We start from the raw sequence: 22,741 nt of genomic DNA on the forward strand, positions 1-22,741 counted from the left end.
ACCTGACTTTTCGTGTGTGTGCGCGTGTGTGCGTGTGTGTGTTGTAGCGTGTGTGTGTGTGTGTGTGTGTGTGTGTGTGTGTGTGAATATGGCTGCTCCGCTCGCGCACCGGGGCCTGGCCGACATGCCGGACCTGAGCCACCTCACCGACGAAGAGAGGAGGATCATCCTCGACGTCATGGACCGCCAGAAAAGAGAAGAGGAGAAGGAACAGTCCATGCTGAAGTAAGACAAGCGTAAAAAAGGGATTCTCGACCTCTTCCAATGCACTGTTTTTTTTTTTTGTTTTTTTTTTTAATCCTAAGAGTGTGCTGAATAGGCTGTGTGAGAGAAGCTCACGCTTTTTTTTTTTTTTTTCTAACGCACTTCCTGGATTGATCAACCTGCATCCTGACTGCCGGGTCGACACAGACGCCATATTTTTTGATCCCTTTGTACGTTTAAATCAGATTGGCTTGTAATATGTGTTGCTGCAGATCCAGGTAGAACTGAGCAGCAGCTGGGTGTGCTTTCAGCACCACGGAGCTGTCCATGTACTAAGTCTATTAGCTCGGTTTCTCAGTCCTACTGTAGCACAACTGCACATCTGTCTCTCCTAACACACCCGAAATATTCAAATATTCAGGTCAATAACAAGTCCTACAGGGTGTGTTAAGGTGTGTTAGAGCATTACTTGTATGTTTACACCTGGTCGATTCATGCATTTTTAATCTTTGGATTGTATCACGTTTACATTTAGTCATTTGGTGTGACTTGCAGTTAAGCTGAGCATATGAGGGTCGAGGGGGCAAGGTGACGCAGCATGTCGCCTTATTGCCTCACAGCTCCAGAGTCCCGGTTTCAATCCTGAGAATATAAGACAGACAGGAACCCAAGCTTAAATTCAGATCGAATCAGAAACTCCAGAACTGTGAGGTGCCAGTGCTACACCCTGCGTTATCATGCCAGACTATGCCATTTTTAATTTCCTTTTGGAGGTCATAGTCCAGGTGCCTTCTGTTGTATTGTGTTGTTTTGTATTGGGGGATTTTTTTTTTGTTGTTCTCAAACATGGCTTGGAGATTAATATATTATTACCCTTGTAAACATCTGGGTCAAATATACAGCGTCCCAGACGTCCTGATTTCCTGGAACTGCCTGCATCCTGGCATTTAAAACTGACTCTGTCAGAGCAGGTGTAAATTCATAATGCACTTAGAATCCTGATACTCAAGACGCATGAACTGTCTGACCAGGTGTAAACAACGGTGAAAAGTTCAGGATTTGACCTCATTTCTACACCTTAGAGGATACATTTACACTGTAGACCTACTTTCTCCTGCTCTAATACATCAATTTCAACTCATCACGTCATTAACAAGCTCATCGTGATGTTCTAATCGGTGATTTAGAACAGGCGAGTTACTAAATTATACCGTGTAAGGTTACTGCATGAGTAGGATTGAGTAACACTGGAGCAGTCGCTCAAGCAGTACTTTAGTCACCCGCTAATTTCTTTTATGGAATCTTTTGTGCAATATGTTAGTATAAAGTGAAGATATGGATGAGCCATTTGTCACCATGGGGGCTTGCTGAATAAGATAACATTTTATAATTAATATTATCCAACACTATAATATAATAGATTTGAATATAACCTGACACAAACTGCAGTGTATATACACTATGATTTTAAATACTTGGCTTTGCTCTGGTTTAAACACGCTCTACCCTGGATTTATGGACCATCTACAAAGCTGTTCATGATATGGTTCTGATTATGGAGTTTGTATGTTTATATATGTCTTAGGAGTGCTCTCAAAGCTCAGGCCTGTTGATTAAAAAAACAAACAAACAAACATACAAGGTCAGTTTCCGAAGCTGAAGACTAGCTATTCATCTGTTAGGTTATGGATCATGTTCAGAATAGTTTCCAAAACTTGATGTATCTGAGCTCACACTCTGAGCTCATCTGTACCAGGATTTGTTTGGTTTAGCATTCAGAACCTATTGCAATAACTTTTTTTTTTTATTTACAGCAGAGCCATCAAGGGGCCTGCGTAATCACGGTTTCCCGTACTGAGTTAAATATTAACGCTGTGTGTGTGGCAGCAGAGCAGACCTATGGTTGAAGTGACTCATCGACTTAAAGCCTCAGCCACCGCAGTGTCGCTGTGTGAATCATCCATACGCGCATATACACACTTCTACGCCATTAAGCTATTTATTGAGAATGAGCGCGTGAGAGAGATACACAGTGAGAGAGAGAGAGAGAGAGTGGGAGTGGGAGAGGGAGGAAGAGAGCGTTTAGCATTCGGATGACACAGATGTCAATCATCGATGCTTAGCACCACTACAAGCACCGGCTCAAGCATATTGTGTGTACGCATTGGTGTAGAGTTACAGGACAACTCTGCGGCTTGGTAACTCCCAACTACTATGCAGACTCATATGTTCTCTTTGTCATTGGCCTGCTGTTGGGTTGGGTTAGTCATGAGCTTTAACTCAGAGTAAGCTATTCACGTAACATTGTAAAGTACTGCAGAAGCAGTAGGCTAATTTTGACCATGCTGGTATTTAATAATAATAATAATAATAATAATAATAAATATGACTACTTGACCTGCTGCTGCTTTGCTCCTGAATAATTCTAAGTGAGTATCTTATTTCATGTTAAAAACCATTTATCAAGTCATCTTTACTGATGACTTAAAGTATTTCATAAATAGTCCAGACCCACCAATCATTCCACCAATCGAACTTTTCCTACAGTGCTATTAAATTCTTGAATCTGATTCTTCAATCAAGAAGGTGTTGATTCATTTTAGTTTATAAGAGCATTAATTCAAATCACAGGTTTATATTAATGCTCTTGTTCTAATATGTTATTGTTTCTATGGTAGCAGGTCATTCACAGAGACTTGTATAGGAGACACTCCATATAATCTAAGAATAATAATAAAAAACTAATGAATTAAAATCGTTATGGATTGAGTCTCCAGTGTCAGCGCTTTGTAACAGTGAATAAAATTTCCTCTCTTGAAATGTCAGGACAGAGAAGATTTTACTCTGTAAACATGGCTTTTTTTCTTTTCTTTTTTTTTTTTTTTTTTTTTTTTTTTTTTTTTTAGAAAATAATCTAGGCTGGCGAGGGAAGGATTTTAAATTCTTTTTTACATAGCTGCTATAACCTGGCACTAAGTTGTCTCGCAGATGTTCCACAACATTAAATGTAACTATAATTTTGTACAGCATGTACAACTTTAACGAATAAAAAGTGTTTTATTCCTTACTTATTGTGATTCTGGCTCAGCACGATAACTTTTTTTTTTTTTTTTAAAGAGGTAGCACTGCATTGTAGCATTGAGATAAAAAGTCCATGTTAATCTTAAATCTTAAAAAGTCACTTCAAGAAACATTATTTGATGTTAATTTTGTGAAATGCAAATATATTGTTTGTCTTGTTATTTATTTATTTATTTATCTTGACATAAAACAGATAATTGCCAAAAAAAGCCTTGGCTTCCTATCCAACATCAGGAGTAAAACATGAACTTTGCCTCAAACAGGCATGCCTTAGCTACTCCGTGTTACACCTGGAAGACTTGTTGCTAATGTTAGCGCTGGTATTAGTAGAGACTTTTATTTATTTGATTAATGAGCCTTTGATGATTCCGTATCTAGGTGTATCAGCGTCATGAAATTTGTTTACTGTTCTGTATTTGTGAATGTTCTGTATTTTGTATGGGTGCAACTGTGGTCTTTTTTGGATAATAAATTTCTCTCAGTATGTGCATCATATAAAATACAATACCATATACAACATATGCAATACAATATATATACAACCATAATACAATCGTAATTATACTTGGTTATGCTATTTTCCATACCTCTGTAACCAGAAAAAAGATACTCCAGATAGAGAACCCACACACACACACAAACAGGCTGTAGTCCAACCTGAGGAATCCTGGGAGAGCGGAGGCAGGAAGAACCCTCAGTGTTTGCCAACTTACTGTCATCTCGCTGGAAAAGCCACAAAGAGAAAGATAATAACTCAGCGGAAGCTAGACAGAGAGGAAAACACTGGGGCAGTGTGAGAGGATGATGGGTGTGATGGTGATCATAGCAAAAATATATTCTATGCAATGTTGCAGTGTCAGAAGTAATGCAGAGAACAACTAGATTTGCATTTCCTGAAGGAAATACTACAATGTGCACCTGAGCGCTGTGTGTATGTGTGTGTGTGTGTGTGTGTGTGTGTTTAAAGCAGAGCTGCTGAATGGAAAGGCCGTTGTGACATCATCAGTTTATTTTTTATATTTTTATCAGCGCTCAGTATAAAAGCCTTCTTCTCTGATGGTATGGGGGTGCATTAGTGCCTATGGAATGGTCAGCTTGCACATCTGGAAAGGTACCATCAATGGTGAAAAGTATATACAGGTTTTAGAGCAAAATATGTTTCCATCCAGATTCCATCCCATCTTTACTTCTGAGAGGCTCTGCCTCTGTACTATACTCTTTTTTTTTTTTATACCCAATCATGTTACTGATCTGTTGCCAATTAACCTAATTAGTTGCACAATCTTCCTCCAGCTGTTTCTTTTTAGTAACACTTACTTTTCCAGGCTTTTGTTGCCCCCATCCCAAATTTTTTGAGACGTGTTCCGGCCATCAAATTCAAAATTACATTTGCTCAGTTTAAACATTTGATATGTTTTCTGTGTTCAATTGTGAATAATGTATGGGCTTATGAGATTTGCAAATCATTGCATTCTGTTTTTATTTACATTTTACACAGCGTCCCAACTTTTTTGGAATTGGGGTTGTATATACATGTATATATTCATAAATTTGATCAAAACCATAATTAGATTTGCTGAAACGCTCTTTAAAACGGTAATAATAATAAGAACAAGACAAAGAAGACAAATAAAAATAAGAATAATAAAAAGGGGTATGATAAATAAAACACACTGCTTGTTTTACAGTTGTTGCTGTTTACAGTGGATAACAACAACAACAATAATAATAGTAATAATTATCATAAACAGTAACAAGCATAACCACAATAATATTGATGATTAAAAAAGTATCAACAACAAAAACCAGAAGAGGTAGCAGGAGAAGTCTGATAAATACAAAATACAGTACAGTCCAGTTGTTGCTGTTTTACTGTGGATAACAACAACAATAACAACAACAATAATAATAATAAGATGATGATGATGATGATGATAGTAAGAGTGAGGAAGAAACATCTGTAGGACTGAACAAGACAAAACAACATGGAGGTCGTTGTTAGTTGGGTTAATGCCTTATGAGTGATGTGTTTGTCTTGAAGCCTCCATAGGCATAGATTTTCCTCTACACCCATGATCAACAGGTTCCAAAGGCCATCCGCTGAGCACACACCGCCTCATGAACAGTGTGTAACAGTGTGCTGCTAAAGTTTAATCTAGGCTCAGATCTATATGTACACAAGTGAAAGATCAGGAGACAACGGGTGCTTATTTGCTGACCGAATTAGCTTATCTGCTGCGGTTTCTCCACGTGCAGTGTTTTGTAAGCCTGTTGGGCAGCTGCTTGGGTTCAGAAGCAAGGGAGGTGGAGGTATTGTGTTACAGAGATCGTTTAACCAAACATGGCTAATGTGGGTATCAGTGAATGTAAACTATAGTGCCTGAAAGTAGGCTTTGTAAGTAAGGCTTCCGCTTGCCTCTGAGCACTGGTGTTAAATCGGATGTAGTAGTTGAGCAAATAGTGCTGTATAATGTGTTCCATGCATGTCCGTCCATGTTTTAATGTTTAATGTTGTAACTTAATAATGAGCAGTATAGTTTAATCGTTATTCTTTGTACTAGGAACTATTTGTAACCACACCAGATCACAAACCAACTGAGCACCTATGGGAGTTATATCTTAGACAGTGTTCTTCACCACCATCATCAAAACACCAACTGGAAGAACGATGTTCATCACTCCAGTACAGTTCCACTTCCTTTAATTTGTCGCCCATCTGTATGCTTTTTGTTGGGTAACACAGCAATATTTAGTGGAGTTGTAGATAACAAGATAGTGTTTGCTCTAGTTCAACTGTCCTTATATATTATACCATAGTGTTGTTCGAATGCTTGATTCTGATTGGTCAGAAGATGCAGCAATGTTTATATTAATGCTCTCGTTCTAAGAAGCGATCTTTTCTATAGTAATGAGAAAGACATGGGAAAGTGTTCTGGATGGAAGGCTTTGTGGTTTCTTGGTCACATGACAAGCTGTGTTATATTTTGTCTTTTTAACTTGCTGAGGACACGACTCTATAGCTGTTATAACATAAGGGATAACAGGAAGTAAGTTGTTTCGAGGACGTTCCACAACATTAAATGTAGCTTTAAACAGATAAAGAATATGATGTGTTGTTCTGTATTTAATAATAATTGTATTCGTAAGCAAATCGCTGTAGTAAAAATAAGTGAAAGTGTAACAATTTAAAGTTAATTTAATGCTATTATTAATTATATTATCAGCAGTGACCTGAGTTGGAAATATTTACAGGAATTTCAGAGTTTATTTTTCTGATATTTGATATTTCTCACTTTTGCTATAATGACAGCACATATGAGCTGGCATGGACTCCACAAGTTTGTAAAAACTCTTGATTTGTGTTATATCGAATCCATCGGCGTGTCATCTGAACACATGCTATAATGGAAGGGATAAGATTCAAGGAAAACTTGACCATTTGTGCTCAGCAGTTAACATGGTCAGTATGACAAATTGCTTACATTTAAATAGGGACCGAGAAATTGTGCAGAATCTTGAATATTAAATATTCAGACTGCTGGAAACAAAGCATTAGGGCCATTTAGCAACTACGGATAGAGCAGACCAGCGCAGCACAGAGCGTCCCGTGTTCGGGACAGCACTCCTGTTACATAAGAGCATTGAAGCATGGACAGAGACAGCCAAAGAACATGAGCATTTAGTAGCCATGTGAAAATATAATACCAACAGTGGGGCTGTAGATGAACGAGTCAGCGCCTTCCCTAGTCTGATCAAACATTAACTCACTTCTGAGCAGTTTTAATAGAATACTCTACACAGACGGTTGATATAAAAATATAATAATCTTGTTTTTTAATCACATTATTAATATATTATTAATGCATTATTATTTTAGAAATTATTATTTTATAAATAAACTGTGTGGGAAGCTCATTGGAAGTTAAACTATATTTTCAGTGCTATTTCCCCACCAAATATTCACAGACAGGTAATGTGATAATTATTTTTGTGATATATTTCCCACTCTAAAAATAAAAAAAAAGGGGTGTATGTAACCCAATTGGTCATTTCTGTAACCCTGGACCTGTGTAGAACTCACGTCTCAGCAGTAAACTTGTTTGTTTAGTGAGCTTGTGCTTTAATTATAACTGTTAAAATTAGCCTCGCCCTTATATTGAACTGGGTATAGCTAACTTTAATGGTGATAGATGATGTTATATAAAGCCTGATACACTGGATATCTAACTTGAGTACATTCAAGTAACGTTGCTAGCTATCAATAAATTACGATATTGCTGTGAGGAGTTAGAGAACAAAGACTAGCAAACTGGTCTGATTAGGGGAAAAACAGACTAATGTTAGCTAGATGATAGTTATATAGTATTATATAGTTATACAGAATATTTATTAAGAGAAGAATTTATATATATATATATATATATATATATATATATATATATATATATATATATAAGGCTTTTGGAGTATAGCTATGGATTTTGATGTGGTAGATAGAAATCAGCTTAAAAATGCTTGAGTATGCCTTTAAATTATTATTATTATTATTTTTACTATTTATTGATCTATCTATTGCTTTGTTTGTTTATTGATTGATTGTTTGATTGACTGGCAAATGCTATTTGGACCTGGGTAAAAATAGGAATTGCTCCAGTTTGGTCATTGCCATTATAACAGGTAAACCTGTTATATAAGGATTTTATTTCCACAATGTAAATCATTTACATAACATTTAGTAGCTTTTTACTAAAGTTTCCTACATAACATTAGCTAGTTTGCTATTTCTAACCTGGCTACCGTTTTTAATATGCTACAATGACACCATATGCTAATTTGCATTAACTAGCATGTTAGTGAACTAAGCTAGCTACTATCAGCAAATAGCTACTTCCAGAGAGATAACATTAGCTAAGCTCCTTTTCCTTTCTTAATTATGTTGTTATCATATTAGTTTTTACATTGATTGTAATTATTTTTTTTTTGTCTTAGTTTTAGGAGGGCATTACACAGGCCACTAAATTGCTAGCTTTCTGTGTTATTCAAATTCCACACATGTATTTTGGAGCGAAAACCAAATAACAGTGAATGAATCCTCTAGGAAGTAGATCATACAGAAAAGTATTAAGACTTATGCTTTTTAATTATGAGTTTATAGTTATGATAACCAGATACATAGTTCTGAACAAGAGCTCACAATCAAGTACTATGATGATAATAGTCTGTGGAAAACTGTGGGGATTGGGGACATATAAGATCAGTTGTCCTAGGGTTATTTGCTTTGGTAAGAAGTCTCATGGGGGCAGTTCTGCAGCCACAGAAGGGTAATCTACATGATTTTTTTTGTGTTGCAACACCACCACTGCTGTTGATATCTGGTGATCCCACGATTTGACTGAACACTGGAAAGGAGCAGAGATTTGAGAAAGCAAGATGGTGGGTGTTTGAAGGTGGATTGTGGCTGCAGTTCCTTTTGAATTGGACAAACGTCTCTGTCATTGGTCAAGGATCATTATTAGTTGAAGCACAAGGGATGAGCTAGAAATCATCAAGAGTTCAGGTTCCAGGATATATTGAACGTTCTGAGAAAAATGGTTCCTAGAGGTTTCTTGGAATGGCTAAGGGTTGTAGCTTACTAAAAATGGAAAATTTTCTGAAAACAAAACCTTCTGTTTTAGGTTTTCAAATAGAATCCTAAAAGGAAAACCTGAAGAATGCGCTATAATTCTAGATTTAACTAGATTTAAAAATATCATGTTGCTTGCCACCAGTGGATTCAAATACAGGAAGGTACAATAAAAAGCTTCTTTAGTTCAGTGCCATCCCTAATGAGAGATCATAATCATTGCTCCATACAGAACCTTTTGGACCATGATTCTTTAGAGATTTTTTGTTTTTCCCTCGGTGAATGGAATAATCATTTCCCACCACAAACAGCTTTCCATATGCTAGTAACATTTGTAGTGAGAATTGTTTTTAGGTTCATGTTGCACCAACACTCCAAAGAACCTTTTCTGTCACCTTTATATTTTAAGAGTGTACTTCTAATTACTGAAACTAATAGTCTGGCATTGATTTCTCTTCACTAATCTATTTGTATTGATTTGTAATTTTATGATTAAGTGTGACTTTTATTTATTTTTATTTGAAACATTTTGCATTTGATCTTTTATTTCATATTGTATGATTGCTGGAAACAGTGATTTAAGGTAGCATCGTGGCACGATGTTACCGCTTTACAGCTCCAGGGTTTTGGGTTAATGTCTGTTTGGATTTTCTCTCAGTGTACATGTAGGTTTCTTTTGGGTTCTCTGGTTTCCTTCGAGTTCCCAATAAACATGCCAGTAGATACATTGCCTATGCTAAATTGTCTCTAGGTGTGAACGTGTGTGTGTGCCTTGTACCCAGTGTTCCCTCTGATAGACTTATATGCGGATCTCTGACCAGGATAAAGCAGTTACTAAAGTTTTACCTAAGTTTTCTTACAGCTGTGGGAAAAGGGTTCTTGCTTAAGACCCAGAAACTCACAACCTTCCCTTATTCAGTGTTAGAGCCTTGCACTCCAGGGAAGGATTTCTGCATTTAGGAATCAGGCAAACATTGTCTGAGCTAAAAGGGGAATTTGTTGTCTTTTAAATACTAGATCCATAAAGTTAAACCTCATGTCTTTTTATTCCTCTACAGTTTTGTTAGGTTTGACACCCACATTCGGTTTCTTTACTGCATCACCTAGGTGTTATCTCAGTACAAGCCACAAGGCAGCTTATGAATAGTGCTCAATGCAATCACATCAGAAAAATCCAATGCCCAAATCTGTAGAATTGTTAACATACAGTAGCTCTCCAAATACCACATGCATTAAGTTAATGTTTCTTCTTAAGTAGAAAAGCCGTTGTGCTTATGATGTAATGCTGCTGGTCCACATGGATTATGAGCTCCGCTGGTAAACGAAAGCATGAGGAGATAATGCGTTAGAGTTCAGGCACAGTGTACATTATAGGTTTTAAAAAGTAGTTTCTGTGGTGTGTGTGCGCACTCATATGAATGGACATAGTCGGTGAATATGTGACACTTCATATAAAAAAAACCATAATGAACTTTCTTTTACTTTCACACTATGTGTTGTTACCCAGATGAGGACGGGTTCCCTTCTGAGTCTGGTTCCTCTCAAGGTTTATTCCTCACATCATCTTTTTCCTCACCACCGTCGCCACCTAATTGCTCATTAAGGATAAATTCACATACTTAAAATCTGTATCCTGTGTTTATATGTTTCTGTAAAGCTGCTTTGAGACAATGTCCATTATTAAAAGAGCTATACAATAAAATTGAATTGAATTGAATTGAATTGAATCCCACATTCGTTACACAGTGTGAATTCTGCTATCAGCTGGGATAGCTGATTTGAAATACTGTATTCTTTGAGTGTCAATGGAAGATTTTAGTGTTCACTGTAGCAGTCTTATCGTGTCCCAGAATTCCAGCGATCTTAGCATCAAATGCCAACAAAGTTGGATAATTTTCCTAGTTCCTACATGATTGTAAGTTGTCATTTTCCCAAGTCCTAGTGCTGAGAAATAGGGATTCGAGTTAGGTACTCTGACAAGATGTAGGTGAAGACTTGCTCATTATTAACCTGGTTAAAAACCTAAAGAAAAATGAATAATTGGGATCAACCTTAACTCTTGCCGTAATAAACACGCCTTTCTTACCCAACCTAACATGAGCAATTTTGTGACTTTATGTGCAGTAAATTATTGCAATTTTATTTATGCGCATTCTGCAGCAGAGCTTTGAGATAAACCTAATATGACCAATTTCTGAAACTCAGATCTACATTATATCTATACAGAGAGGCATTCTGTTTATTTTTACATGATGGATAAGTTTAATGCTAACATTTACTGCTGGAAAAAAAAAAAGACCAGCAAATTAAATTTGAGTGTTTTAACACAGGATTTACAATGGGGTGTGATGTTAGAGGGATCAAACCAACCGGAGTGTGTGATGAGGCTCGACGCAAAGCAGTTACCATCCCAAAGTGGAATATTTTCTTATAAAATTACGCCCTGAATTTACGGCTGGGTGACCAAAAAAAAAATTAAAAATCTAGAGTCTTGATTACAATTTTGTTTTTGTTCTTAAATAATGCAACTGAAAAATTTAAAAAAGTTTTTTTTAAAAATTTCTTTTATTAAACGTACAATCTCAATTAGAACATGTCTTAAAACATTCATTCGAATGAACCGAATTAATCGTGAAAATCACCCAGAACGCCCTAAAGTTAATTATTCCTCTTACACAGAAGTGATCCAGAGTGTCCATGAAACAAGTTTACTAAGACAAATTGTTGATGTTTTGTTACTGAGGACCTGCAAAGTACAAACCTCCTCTGTTCTGAAGCGTCTGCTGAGGAGGAAAACTCCATTACTGTTACGAAGCAGTGAAACTAAACCTTCTGACCAATCAGAATCGAGAATTCAGGAGCACTGTGATATAAAATACATCCATGAAGCTGATATAAAGACAGCACACAATGCATACTCATGCTCTACATGTAGACGCATTCCTGTAGGACATTGTCTGACCATCGTCCATGATTTCTACTCTGTGCTCTAATTCCCTTTTGCTTGCTTGCTTGCTTAGTAGGGAGAGAGCGAGGAAGGGAGGGAGCACATCTGCTTGATTGATGGCAGTGATGTGGAGTAGAATGGCTGCTGATTGGCACGCATGATGTGAAGTTAGTTAAGCTCTGGCCTGTAGTACTGAGACCTGAACACATGCATATGGAGTTCTGCCAGGAATCATTTGGATTGCCCTTTCTGTAAAGAGTAATGGCTTTTTTTTTTTAGGCTTTTATAGAGTGAAACCTTTTTGTGTGCTAGCGTGAGTGTGTGTGTGTGTATATATATGTGTGTGTGTGTAGGTCAGTGGTTCTGCTGGTATTCAAGCAACGCCTGATCTCAACCATATAGCCGTGTAAGCATGTCTAGATTTCAATCTAATGGTCAACATGTTTCTGCATTAAACATGCATGCGGTTTATTTTCCTATCCGCGGCAGCTGTGTGTTTCGGCCACTTCTGCATGCTTCATTTCAATTCAGTTCAGTTTGACTTTGTCATCAAATGTCATTACGTTATCGTTATATCATGGTTGTAAGTATACACAGGTGTGCAGTAGAATGAAGTGTTTTTTTTGCTAGCTCAGGTGCAGGTCAGTGTTGAACATACACCATGCAGTTACACAACGTAAGCAGACGTGTAACTGCATGGTGTATGTTCAACACTGACCTGCACCAGACCTGCACCTGTACCAGAAACTACGCACACTTTAAACAGAGGACAGTGTGGCTGTCAGCACCAGGACTGCAAAATTGTATTTAGAATGCGTTCATATACTGCGACTTTTTTTCTTTTAAAAACAAACAAACAAACAAACAAACAAACAAACAAGCTCTGCCTACAGGTCATATGTACTGCTATAAAAAAAAAAACATGCACAACACCAGTCCTAGCTAGATTCGACTAACTAACTAGCGTGACCTGATATCTAAATGAGATTTATTACAATCAGTAATATAGATTTAACTCTTTAACTCTGGCGATGAAGAAGTTTTTGCCTTTGCTGTAGGTTTAGAGGCAGAAAATCAAGAAAAAAACTAGCTGCATGTGTACTGCGACTCGACTGTACATAGTTTTTTAAAGTCCCCATGAAGCGCCTTGAAATGTGCAGTGTTATTTGATGTGTTGACGTAATTTCCACTGAAACAGGAAGTCAGGGCGGGACATATCGAGTGGCTCCTTCTCCCTTTTAAATAGCCAATAGCGTTTAGTTTACCTCACAGCCCGGGCTACATGACAGTTAGTACCATGAAAAAATGCCTGTCTCGAAGCCGTGAGCTGGCACAAATACCTTCTTCTTCAAAGTGAATGAATTCAAGCCGTTTCCTTCTTAACTATATAAGTAATAATAAAACATGCATGTTCGAACAGCCAAAGACACATTTACGACCCATGCTTGCTGATATGATTTCTTTCACTCAAGAATGGCAAAGCGATTTTTAAAATGTTGGGGGCGGGACACTTCAGATTCTAGAGAGCATGTGATTGGACAGAAAATCTGATGATTAGCTGTAGTACAGAATTATGTCATCACAGTTGTTGTAATATTCACTTCAAACATGATGTCAGTAAGTTTGACAGTGGCATGGCTGTTGGTGTTATACAGACTCCGAAACTACTGAGCTTCGGGAACTTCACACAGAAAGTTTTTAGAGTTTACACAGAATGGTTAGAAATGCTAAAAGGAAAACCTCCAGTGAGTGGCAGTTCTGCGGGCAGAAACACCTTGTTGCTGATCGATGGTTGGTCTGAGGAGAATGGCCAGACTGATTCAAGCTAACAGGAAGGCTATGATAACTCAAATAACCACTCTTTATGACTGTGGTGAACAGAAAAGCATCTCAGTTCCTGTATTTATTTGACATTTTTGTCACTTTGAGAGGGCATGATATTGGTTAAATTTGATGAGACTGAATTTGATGATCATATTTTATTACTTGTTTTTGCTTGTAGTCTTTCACTAATTTGATGGTTATTGTATATTGGGGGATGATTTGCTAGCTGGTAATTTACTTTCAGCCCATATTCTATTTTCCAGGAAAAAGTCTTAATAAGCAGGTGCATCCTCATACTAAAGGATGATTTCAGGTTTTCTACAATCTCTCTTTCTCTCCTTCTCTCTCTCATTCTCTCTTTCTCTCTCTCTCTCTCACTCTCTCTTTCTCTCCTTCTCTCTCTCATTCTCTCTTTCTCTCTCTCTCTCTCACTCTCTCTTTCTCTCTCTCTCACTCTCTCTCTCTTTCTCTCTCTCTGGCTCTTTCTTTCTCTCTCTCTCTCACTCTCTCTGTGCATATGTGTGTGTTGTTGTTGATCATGATCACCTGCCAGCCGTACTCACATACATCTACACACCCACACCCACCCACACAAACACACACACACACGCACATTCATAAAGCCACTCATGTGAATTCATAAAACACTTCCTGTCATGTGGTGAGTGCCACCTACCCAACATGTCTGTACACACACACACACACACACACACACACACACACACACACACACACACTCACACTTTCATACAAATGAAGCACCATGGTGACTTTTTGTCCTGCATTAACCCCAGCCAGTGCCATACTCTAGCCTGTAGATGGACACGGCAGCCGTGCAGTGAAGTCTCGTGACTATCAGGGACCCGCACACTGGCAGCTGTAATTGCAGGATAATTATCCCGGGTGCTGGAATTCAGCCTGGCATTTACACAACAGGGGCTTTTTTTACCCTCTGTATCCTGCTGGTAAAGGAGCTCAGTGAGTGCAGAGAGAGAGAGAGAGAGAGCGAGAGAGAGAGAGAGAGAGAGAGAGTCAGGATTAAATGGGATCATTAATAATTTGACTAGAGTGTGTACCCTTGTGTTTAATTATGTCTCTCTCTTCATCACTCTTGTCTCTTATCAGTCTTGTTGTACTTATTTCAGAGCTGTATGCTTGGTGTAGCTAACTCCATGACGTTTTCTGTGAGGAGATGTTTATTTAACGTCATTTTTTGGAAGGAGTCTCCGTGTTTGTTCAAGATTTCTGACACGGGGAAGTCTTCAGAACAGATGGCTGTGTGATGTCTTGGTTTTTGTTGTACTTTTAAATCCAAGAGAGAGAAAAAGAGAGGCTGGTGAGTGAACAACCAAACCAATTCAGTTCAAACCGAGAGAGAGAGAGAGAGAGAGAGAGAGAGAGAGAGAGAGAGAGAGAGAGAGAGAGAGAGAGAGAATAAAACAAAGAGAGATAAAGAGAGAAAGAAGTAGGAAAGACACAGAAAAAGAGACAGATGTAGAGGCTGTTTTGAATTCTGACTAGCCTCAGATATGCTGATGATGATGATGATGATGTGACAAAGAGAGACAAACAGAAAGGTAGAGAGAGAGAAAGACAAACAGAGATAGACAGAGAGAGACAGGAAGACAAAGAGAGAGACAGAGTGACTGAAAGAATGAGACAGAGAGAGAGAGAGAAAGAGAGAGGGGGGCTGAGAGAGAGAGTGAAACAGAGAGAGAGAGTGACAGAGAGAATAAAACAGAGAGATAAAGAGAGTAAGAAGTAGGAAAGACACAGAAAAAGAGACAGATGTAGAGGCTATTTGGAATTCTGACTAGCCTCAGATATGATGATGATGATGATGATGATGATAATGATGATGATGTGACAAAGAGAGACAAACAGAAAGGCAGGGAGAGAAAGACAAACAGAGGAGACAGATAGAGACAGAAAGACAAAGAGAGAGACAGAGTGACAAAAAGAATGAGACTGAGAGAAAGAGAGAGAGAGAGAGAGAGAGAGAGAGAGAGAGAGAGAGAGAGAGTATTTGAATTGGCATTTCGACTGGCCTCACTTATGACGAAGATGACTATGTTGATGATGATGATGATGATGTTACAAAGAGAGAGACAGAAAGACAGAGACTGATGCAGAGAGAGAAACGGAGAGAAAGAGTGACAAAGCGAGAGGGAGACAGAGAGATAGGCAGAGACTGGTCTAAGTTCTGTTGATGATGATGATGATGATGATGTGACAGGGAGAGAGACTGGCTTTAGTTCAAATGATGATGATGAGAGAGTGAGAGTTAGAGAGACAAACAGACAGGCAGACAGACAGAAACACCGACAGACGGCGACCAACGCCGACAATCACCAACTTTTAAAAGTTGTCTGTTAGATTTAGAATGTTGGGAAACACAACTGTCATGTTCACACTGCTCCAGCAGACACCAACAAAGTTTTTTTTACGGACAGTCAGACTGGTTTAAAAATAGATGATCCTGTTACCAGAGAGATTTTTCTCTTTAGCCCCGAATAATTCTCCATTTAGAGTGGTTTGTCACTACGTAACTGAACGTCAGTAAAAGAAGACTGCGGTGTTGTAATTCTGTATCTTCAGTGAAAGGAGTGTTGTATTTTATCTTCAGTGAATGGACGCGAGACCAATCAAACAGGGTTTACGGTAAAATGCATGGAAATACACGTGTCTTATTGGCTGACAGTTCTCAATTCTGCCACACACTAGTTCACACAGTCAGTGTGAGGGGAAAAAGGATATACGTTGTTTTTTTGTTTGCTTGTGTTTTGTTTTTTGTTTTTTTTTACCAGTAAAGGGGTTGAAACTGAAACCCTAACATCCTCTTGTGTTTACTTGTGTGTAAAAGTCTATATGCGTTCCAAGTTACGTGAACATGATATGAGCAGAGCATAAGGACGGATAACTTACTTTGCATGGCACTGTAGCAGCTGAACCCATACAATGAGAGCTTACTTGTGCCTCCCCTTGGCTAGCAACACTAAACTAGCCTAGTCTTGTGTTAGATAGCCATAAACGTTTTATATTTTAATGGTCTGCAATCCTGCAACAGTGATAACACCCGAGGCAAGTTTTATAATAAATCCAACTTATTTGTCCAATTTTGCGTTCTTTATGCAATTAGCCCTCACATTCAAGAAAAAAATTGCATGGAATAGACTGTTATTTAGATGTATGTGCACCTAGCGCACAGGCTTTCGTTTCTATGGAGTTTTCAGGGACGCTTGCCTCATTGTCATTGCAACGGTTCGTGCCCAGTTCAGATAACGGCGGAGTTTGTTGGAAAATCATACCTCACTGCTCAGATTTTAAACGATCCGACGAATGTCGATTGATTGTGTTTAGTCGATGAAAATAAACGGCAACAGACGCTGACAGAGTTAACACACTGATCAGACAAACCCCGACAAACGTGTCTGTTGGCGTTGGTCGGCGTCTGTCGGTGCAGCGTGAACTGGGTTAAAGAGAGAGACAGAAGGACAGAGACACAGAGAGAAAGAGAGAGAGGGATTCAGATAGAGACCAGCCTCAGTTCTGATGATGATGATGATGATGATGTTGATTAGAGTGTGTGAGAGAGAGAGAGAGAGATAGTTGTGTGTTTTTAGCACTGGAGAATGTGATGACTCAGTGCTTCCTCTGGATTTGCTGCATCAGTGTAAGTCCTCCTTCAGTGTTTTAGAGAAAAGTGGTACTTGATAGATTTAAATGTTGAGATGAAATGAACTTCTCAAACTGAAGAGTGCCAATGAATTGTCATTAACGTAATCAGTTTTAGAACTGCGCTACAGTCTACGGTTCAGAATTTCAACACATTTCCCTGTACTGAGAAAAAAACCCCCAGCAAACTGGTTTTCAAAACTAAACCTAATTTAACCTTCCATATATAAACGCCAGTTAACTGAATCTGTTTGTCTTCGCAGTTTTGTAGGAGATTTATTGTTGTCACCTTTCTGTCCATCCAAACATGGGACAGAAGGTGGAGCTTGCAGGTTGCCATCCATTTCTGACGGGTCGAGTTTGCGTTACAGCCTTCAGTCTTAGAACATCTATAGCTAACATTTCTGCTTTCGTTCGTCCCATATGCATTTTCTTAGTGCTGTTTAACCACTTTAACCAGACAATCAGTACTGTTGTATCTCAGCCCGTTTTTAACCGTGTAGTACACTTACAACACTTAAGCAACAATTCATATTTGCAACCAAGAACGGTTGTCTTGTGCATGATGTGTCAGGTCATTTTCTCCTCCATGGCTAATGAATAACTCTCAACCACATATAGTACAGAATTCTTTGGTTGGATCGTCACTCATTTTAGTTGCACTGTCTTTTCTTTTTGACAAGCCCCACCATATTATGATGTGTTGGACAGGAAAGCAAGTTACATTTATTCTTTTAGCGGACGCTTTTATCCAAAGCAACTCACAAATAAGGAAATACAAGCAAAGCGATATATTAAGTGGAGAACAATACAAGTAGTGCTACTGTACAAGATCTTTTAATTGAGTTCTAGAAAAGCAAAGTGCACAGAGTAGAGTTGTAAGAGCCAGAGTAAGTAACTTATTTATTTATTTATTTATTTATTCTTAAAATGGATAATGTGGGGTTGGCGTTTTAGGGGTTAGTTAGTTCAGTGGTTCCCAAACTTTTCCAGGGCAAGGCCCCCCAAATGGCATTAACATTTGACCAAGGCCCTCCTTTTGCAAGATGTCTTTAAAACACATTAAAAATATAGAATTCTGAATATATCCCCCTTTTTTTATTATTAATAATTGCATCTTACATCTTTACGTTACATTATATTAGGAATCGATTGTGTGTGTGTGGTTGTCTGAGAGTGAGAATTTATTTTTCACACCAAATTGTTGAGGCCCCCCGGGCGCCTCCTGGCGGCCCCCAGGGGGATCGTGGCCCCCACTTTGAAAACCACTGAGTTAGGTGCTCACGGAAGAGGTGGGTCTTTAGCTGTTTTTTGAAGATAGTGACAGATTCGGTGGTCCGGATTGATGTTGGGATATGTGTGTGTATGTGTATATGTACATGTAAATTATGTGTGTGTGTATGTGTAAATTACAACATGAGTGCATTTTACACTGGCTGGATATTTCAACGTTGTCGCGACAGACGCATAAACCCGATAACGCCCTCTAGCAGTGATTCCAAAAAGTTCACTTTAATGTTACTTTTTAAAGTTTGGTGTTGTATTGCGGCACAGTAAAACACTAGTTCCTGACCTACGCCTGTTTTGTGATCCTGATCTTGCTTGACATTTTTAGGCTTTGTCTGCCTGCCTTTAATAAAATACACTCAACTGCCTGCAACTGCATCCGTTTCAACCTCGCGTTATATGACAGTCTGTTGTTGTGTGATGTATGTCTGTCACCGCTCAGCAGGATTTTTGTCTCTGCATTGTGACTCTATGAAGGTGCACAGTCCCCTATAATGCTATTTATGAGATCTGACCGAAACATTGCTTACTTAACCTTCCTCAATCTCAATGGAAATGATCCTCATGTTACAGTTTATCTGTAAACTTGCACTAATTATGATCATTGCGCATGACAGAGAAGAAATTCCGCTACTGTCATGTAATTATGATGAGTTGCTTTAGGAAGATGTTTTGGATGTTTCCTTTCAGCAAACCCAAACAATTTACAACATGCTTAAATATAATGAGATAAATGTAAGTTGCTCTGGATAAGCGTGTCTGCCGAATGCCATAAATGTAAAAATCTGTGAAGCATGGTGGAGGTAGTGTCATGGCTTGGGCATGCATGGCTGCTTCTGGAACAGGCTCACTAATCTTCGTGAGCAGTGGTAGGTCTGTGGTTAAGACATTGGACTGCTGTTTGGAAGGTCGTGAGTTCAAATACCAGCGCTTCCACATCAATGCCTTTAAAGCTCAACTGCTCAGTTATATATTTGTAAGTCGCTCTGGATAAGGGTTAACCAAATGCCGTAAATGAAATATACTTCAAACATACACCTCATCTGTATCCACAAAACTAATTATTGTATGTGTAGTGACATATCAATACGTTTCTTATTTGCATCTCAGGAAGGAGTCTCCAGTTTCAGTGCAACTTTTTATAGCTGCTATAATGTAAGTGATTACAGGGACTCATTTGTTTTGCTTGATGTTCCACAACATAAAATGTAACTAAACGGAGAAAAAGTTTGATGTGTAATTCTTTAATTAATAAAACATAATATGTCATTGGTGGCTTAGTGGTTAGCACGTTCGCCTCACACTCATTCGATTCCCACCGTGGCCCTGTGTGTGCGGAGTTTGCATGTTCTACCCGTGCTGCGGGGGTTTCCTCCGGGTACTCTGGTTTCCTCCCCCAGTCCAAAGACATGCATGGTAAGCTGATTGGCATGTCCAAAGTGTCCGTAGTGTATGAATGGGTGTGTGAATGTGTATGTGAGTGTGTCCTGCGATGGATTGGCACCCTGTCCAGGGTGTACCCCACCTTGTGCTCCATGCTCCATGGGATAGGCTCTAGGTTTCCCTGTGACCCTGAAGGAACTATGAGCAGTATAGAAGATGGATGGATGGATAATATGTCATCGCTGGCAGATTACTCCAGGATGTGCTGTTATACAGTACAAGAAACATCCACTTTAGGCCACTTCTCGACATCCTGTCACTGATTATTTTCCTGTAACTGCTTGCCTCATTGTGGTTGATCTTTTACATAAAGTATTAAAAAGGACTAGGCCTGTGAATTCCTTCAGTTGTGATTGTCTTTCTTTCAACTGTTCCATCTGTACTGTATATAGTGTGACTGATTCCATGAATGTTGCACTTCCAAACCCTCAAAAACCGCAAACTTAGAGTAGGTTTGTGTTCCCTCCTTCCGGTAGAGGGCAGCGCATATCCGTCATGCCTGGATCGGTGAGTAGTGTTCAGGTGAAGGGGATAAAGGGCATAGAATGGGTGTCCTGCTCTCAATCATACATATTAATGAAGCTGTGTGTAGCTGACGGTATCACTTCGCAGGAGGGAGTGTGCATGCGTTCAGGTTCGGGATAGTTGTCTTTTTGCGAGTAGCTTCGGTGATGTCGTGAATTTCACGATCGGGCTGAGGAGTTTTGATCCGAACGCTATCTGTCCACGCTGGATTCTCCAATGATGTGAGCGAGCCTGGATGAACTCTTTGTGCTGGCATGACTTCTGAAAAGGAGTGCTTTTATTGGCTTGTGGTTAACGTTTTATTTAAGCTAATTAATATATTCTGCAGAGTAATGGTTCGTTGGACTGTAATTTAGGACTCTTTGGCTTGGACTTTCTTGGCACACACTGGACGCTTGGCTTGGTAGTTCTAAAGCAGTGGCTTCTTTCTCGGAAATGAATCATGCTCTGGTTAAAACTTATGTCAGGGTTAGAGAATAAAGGAGATGTAGTGGTAGCTGATTTATGTATAGATGTACAGTATACAGTATAATATCCCTTTTATTGGTTTAATTTGTGTTCTTATTTATTTATTTATTTATTTATTACCTTTTTAGTCAAATCACTGCTCAGTTCTCAGCATTTTTTTTTTTTTACATGTTGAATGAACATATATAACTCATGCCTCTTTTTTTTTGTATACTGATGTCTTCATGTTAATTATTTTCCATTGATGAGGTTATGTTAATCTTTTGATTTAAGCATTTGTTGTTATTCTGTTAAGTTTCAAGCCCCCCCATCCCCACTGAGTTGGTCATTTTTATTTTTTATTTTTAGGGTCAAAGAAGATCCAAAGCCTCAATCGGCGCAGTAAGTATCTCTTAGCATAGCATAAATAGCTCGCAGCTTTGGCCCTCTCATGTGCTTTCTTCTTGTGTGTGGCTTCCTCTTTCTCTTGTCAATGCTTTTTTTTTCCTGGCTGCATACGAGAGCCACTGGACTCACCTGTTCTGCTTTACCTGCTTCTCAGACGGCTGTTACTTTCACAGAGACGCTCAGTTTGATCCTCTTTCTCTATGTAACGTGTGGCCATACTATATCTGGTTGTCTGACGCAACCTCAGATTCACTGGCTGTAACGCTACATGCTTCTTACTCTATTTCACACACCCTTTCTCTTTCCCTGTCTGTCCTTGCTCTGTCTCTTGCACTCTCTCTCTCTCTCACTCTCTCGGATGGTGTGTAAGCATCCAGTTCTTCCAGTTTCATAACTGCACGTTCCCGTCTTCTTCTCCCTACATGAATGTGTCTTGCAGTGCAGCTGTGATAGTCACAGTCATTTTTTCCTCCTGCGCTGCTCGAGCCAGCCCGTTGTGTCTCAGCATCGGTGATGTCCCGCTTGTCTGTGCAGGTGGTTCAAAAGTCCCTTTAGCGGGATCACGGACCTGGTTAATAACGTTCTCCAGCCGCAGACTAAGTCCCAAAATGAGCCTCAAACAGAAGCAGCGACGGAGGGGCCGGAAAAGTAAGTAAAGAAAAATGCAAGTTGACATCCATGGCTCTGAGCAGGCAGAAAATACTCAAACCCAGCAGCAGTAGTCTTCTAGCAAGTCTTCTGAATCTATATGAATCCTGTTTTATGTTTGCTTTTCCCCCTGCTTTCTTTTAAGCTACAAATCCTGATATATTTAAACATAACTGTTTGAACATGTCAGCTGCAGTTCCATTCAAAAAAATATAAAATGCAAATAAATGAATAATTAATTATTAACTTATTCTGTGTTGGAAAGAACAATTCATTGCTACAAATACACTGTAGGACTGTACGGTCTTACTGGACTAGATAGTCAAATCAAGCTGGGAGAACAGTCAAGCTACTTGTGCAAGGAGATATTGTACACGTGCTACATATACAGACTCTATAACACACACACTTGTTTTATAGTGCAGAGCATTTAATTTAATTTCAAGCTGTAGATACTATAATACCTACGTAAGCTCACTTTAAGTGGACTTTTAGTCTTACAGTCCCCTCCGAAACTATTGGAACAGCATGGCCAATTCATTTCTTTGTGCTATTCACCAAAGACATTTGAGTTTAAGATGAAAATTTGGATATGAGACGAGAGTTTAGGATTTCAGGACTTTTATTTC

The 22,741-nt window shown here is 38.8% G+C and overlaps 1 protein-coding gene across 15 annotated transcripts in view; it reads left to right on the forward strand.

Moving 5' to 3' along the window:
* Positions 1-22,741, forward strand: part of rims2a (regulating synaptic membrane exocytosis 2a) — a 208,532-nt gene continuing 185,791 nt past the window's right edge. For 8 of the 15 annotated variants that reach the window (XM_053675000.1, XM_053675003.1, XM_047150365.2 and 5 more), the window contains exons 1-3: positions 2-225; positions 21,426-21,458; positions 21,999-22,112. In XM_053675000.1, coding sequence (XP_053530975.1) covers positions 89-225; positions 21,426-21,458; positions 21,999-22,112 — 284 coding nt within the window. In that variant the 5' untranslated portion in view covers positions 2-88. Of the gene's footprint in view, positions 226-21,425; positions 21,459-21,998; positions 22,113-22,741 lie in introns of all 15 variants that reach the window. The other 7 variants (XM_053674994.1, XM_053674997.1, XM_047150371.2 and 4 more) reach the window with 4 other exon arrangements.

Source organism: Ictalurus punctatus, chromosome 23 (assembly GCF_001660625.3).
Source record: "Ictalurus punctatus breed USDA103 chromosome 23, Coco_2.0, whole genome shotgun sequence".
Lineage (NCBI taxonomy): Eukaryota > Metazoa > Chordata > Actinopteri > Siluriformes > Ictaluridae > Ictalurus > Ictalurus punctatus.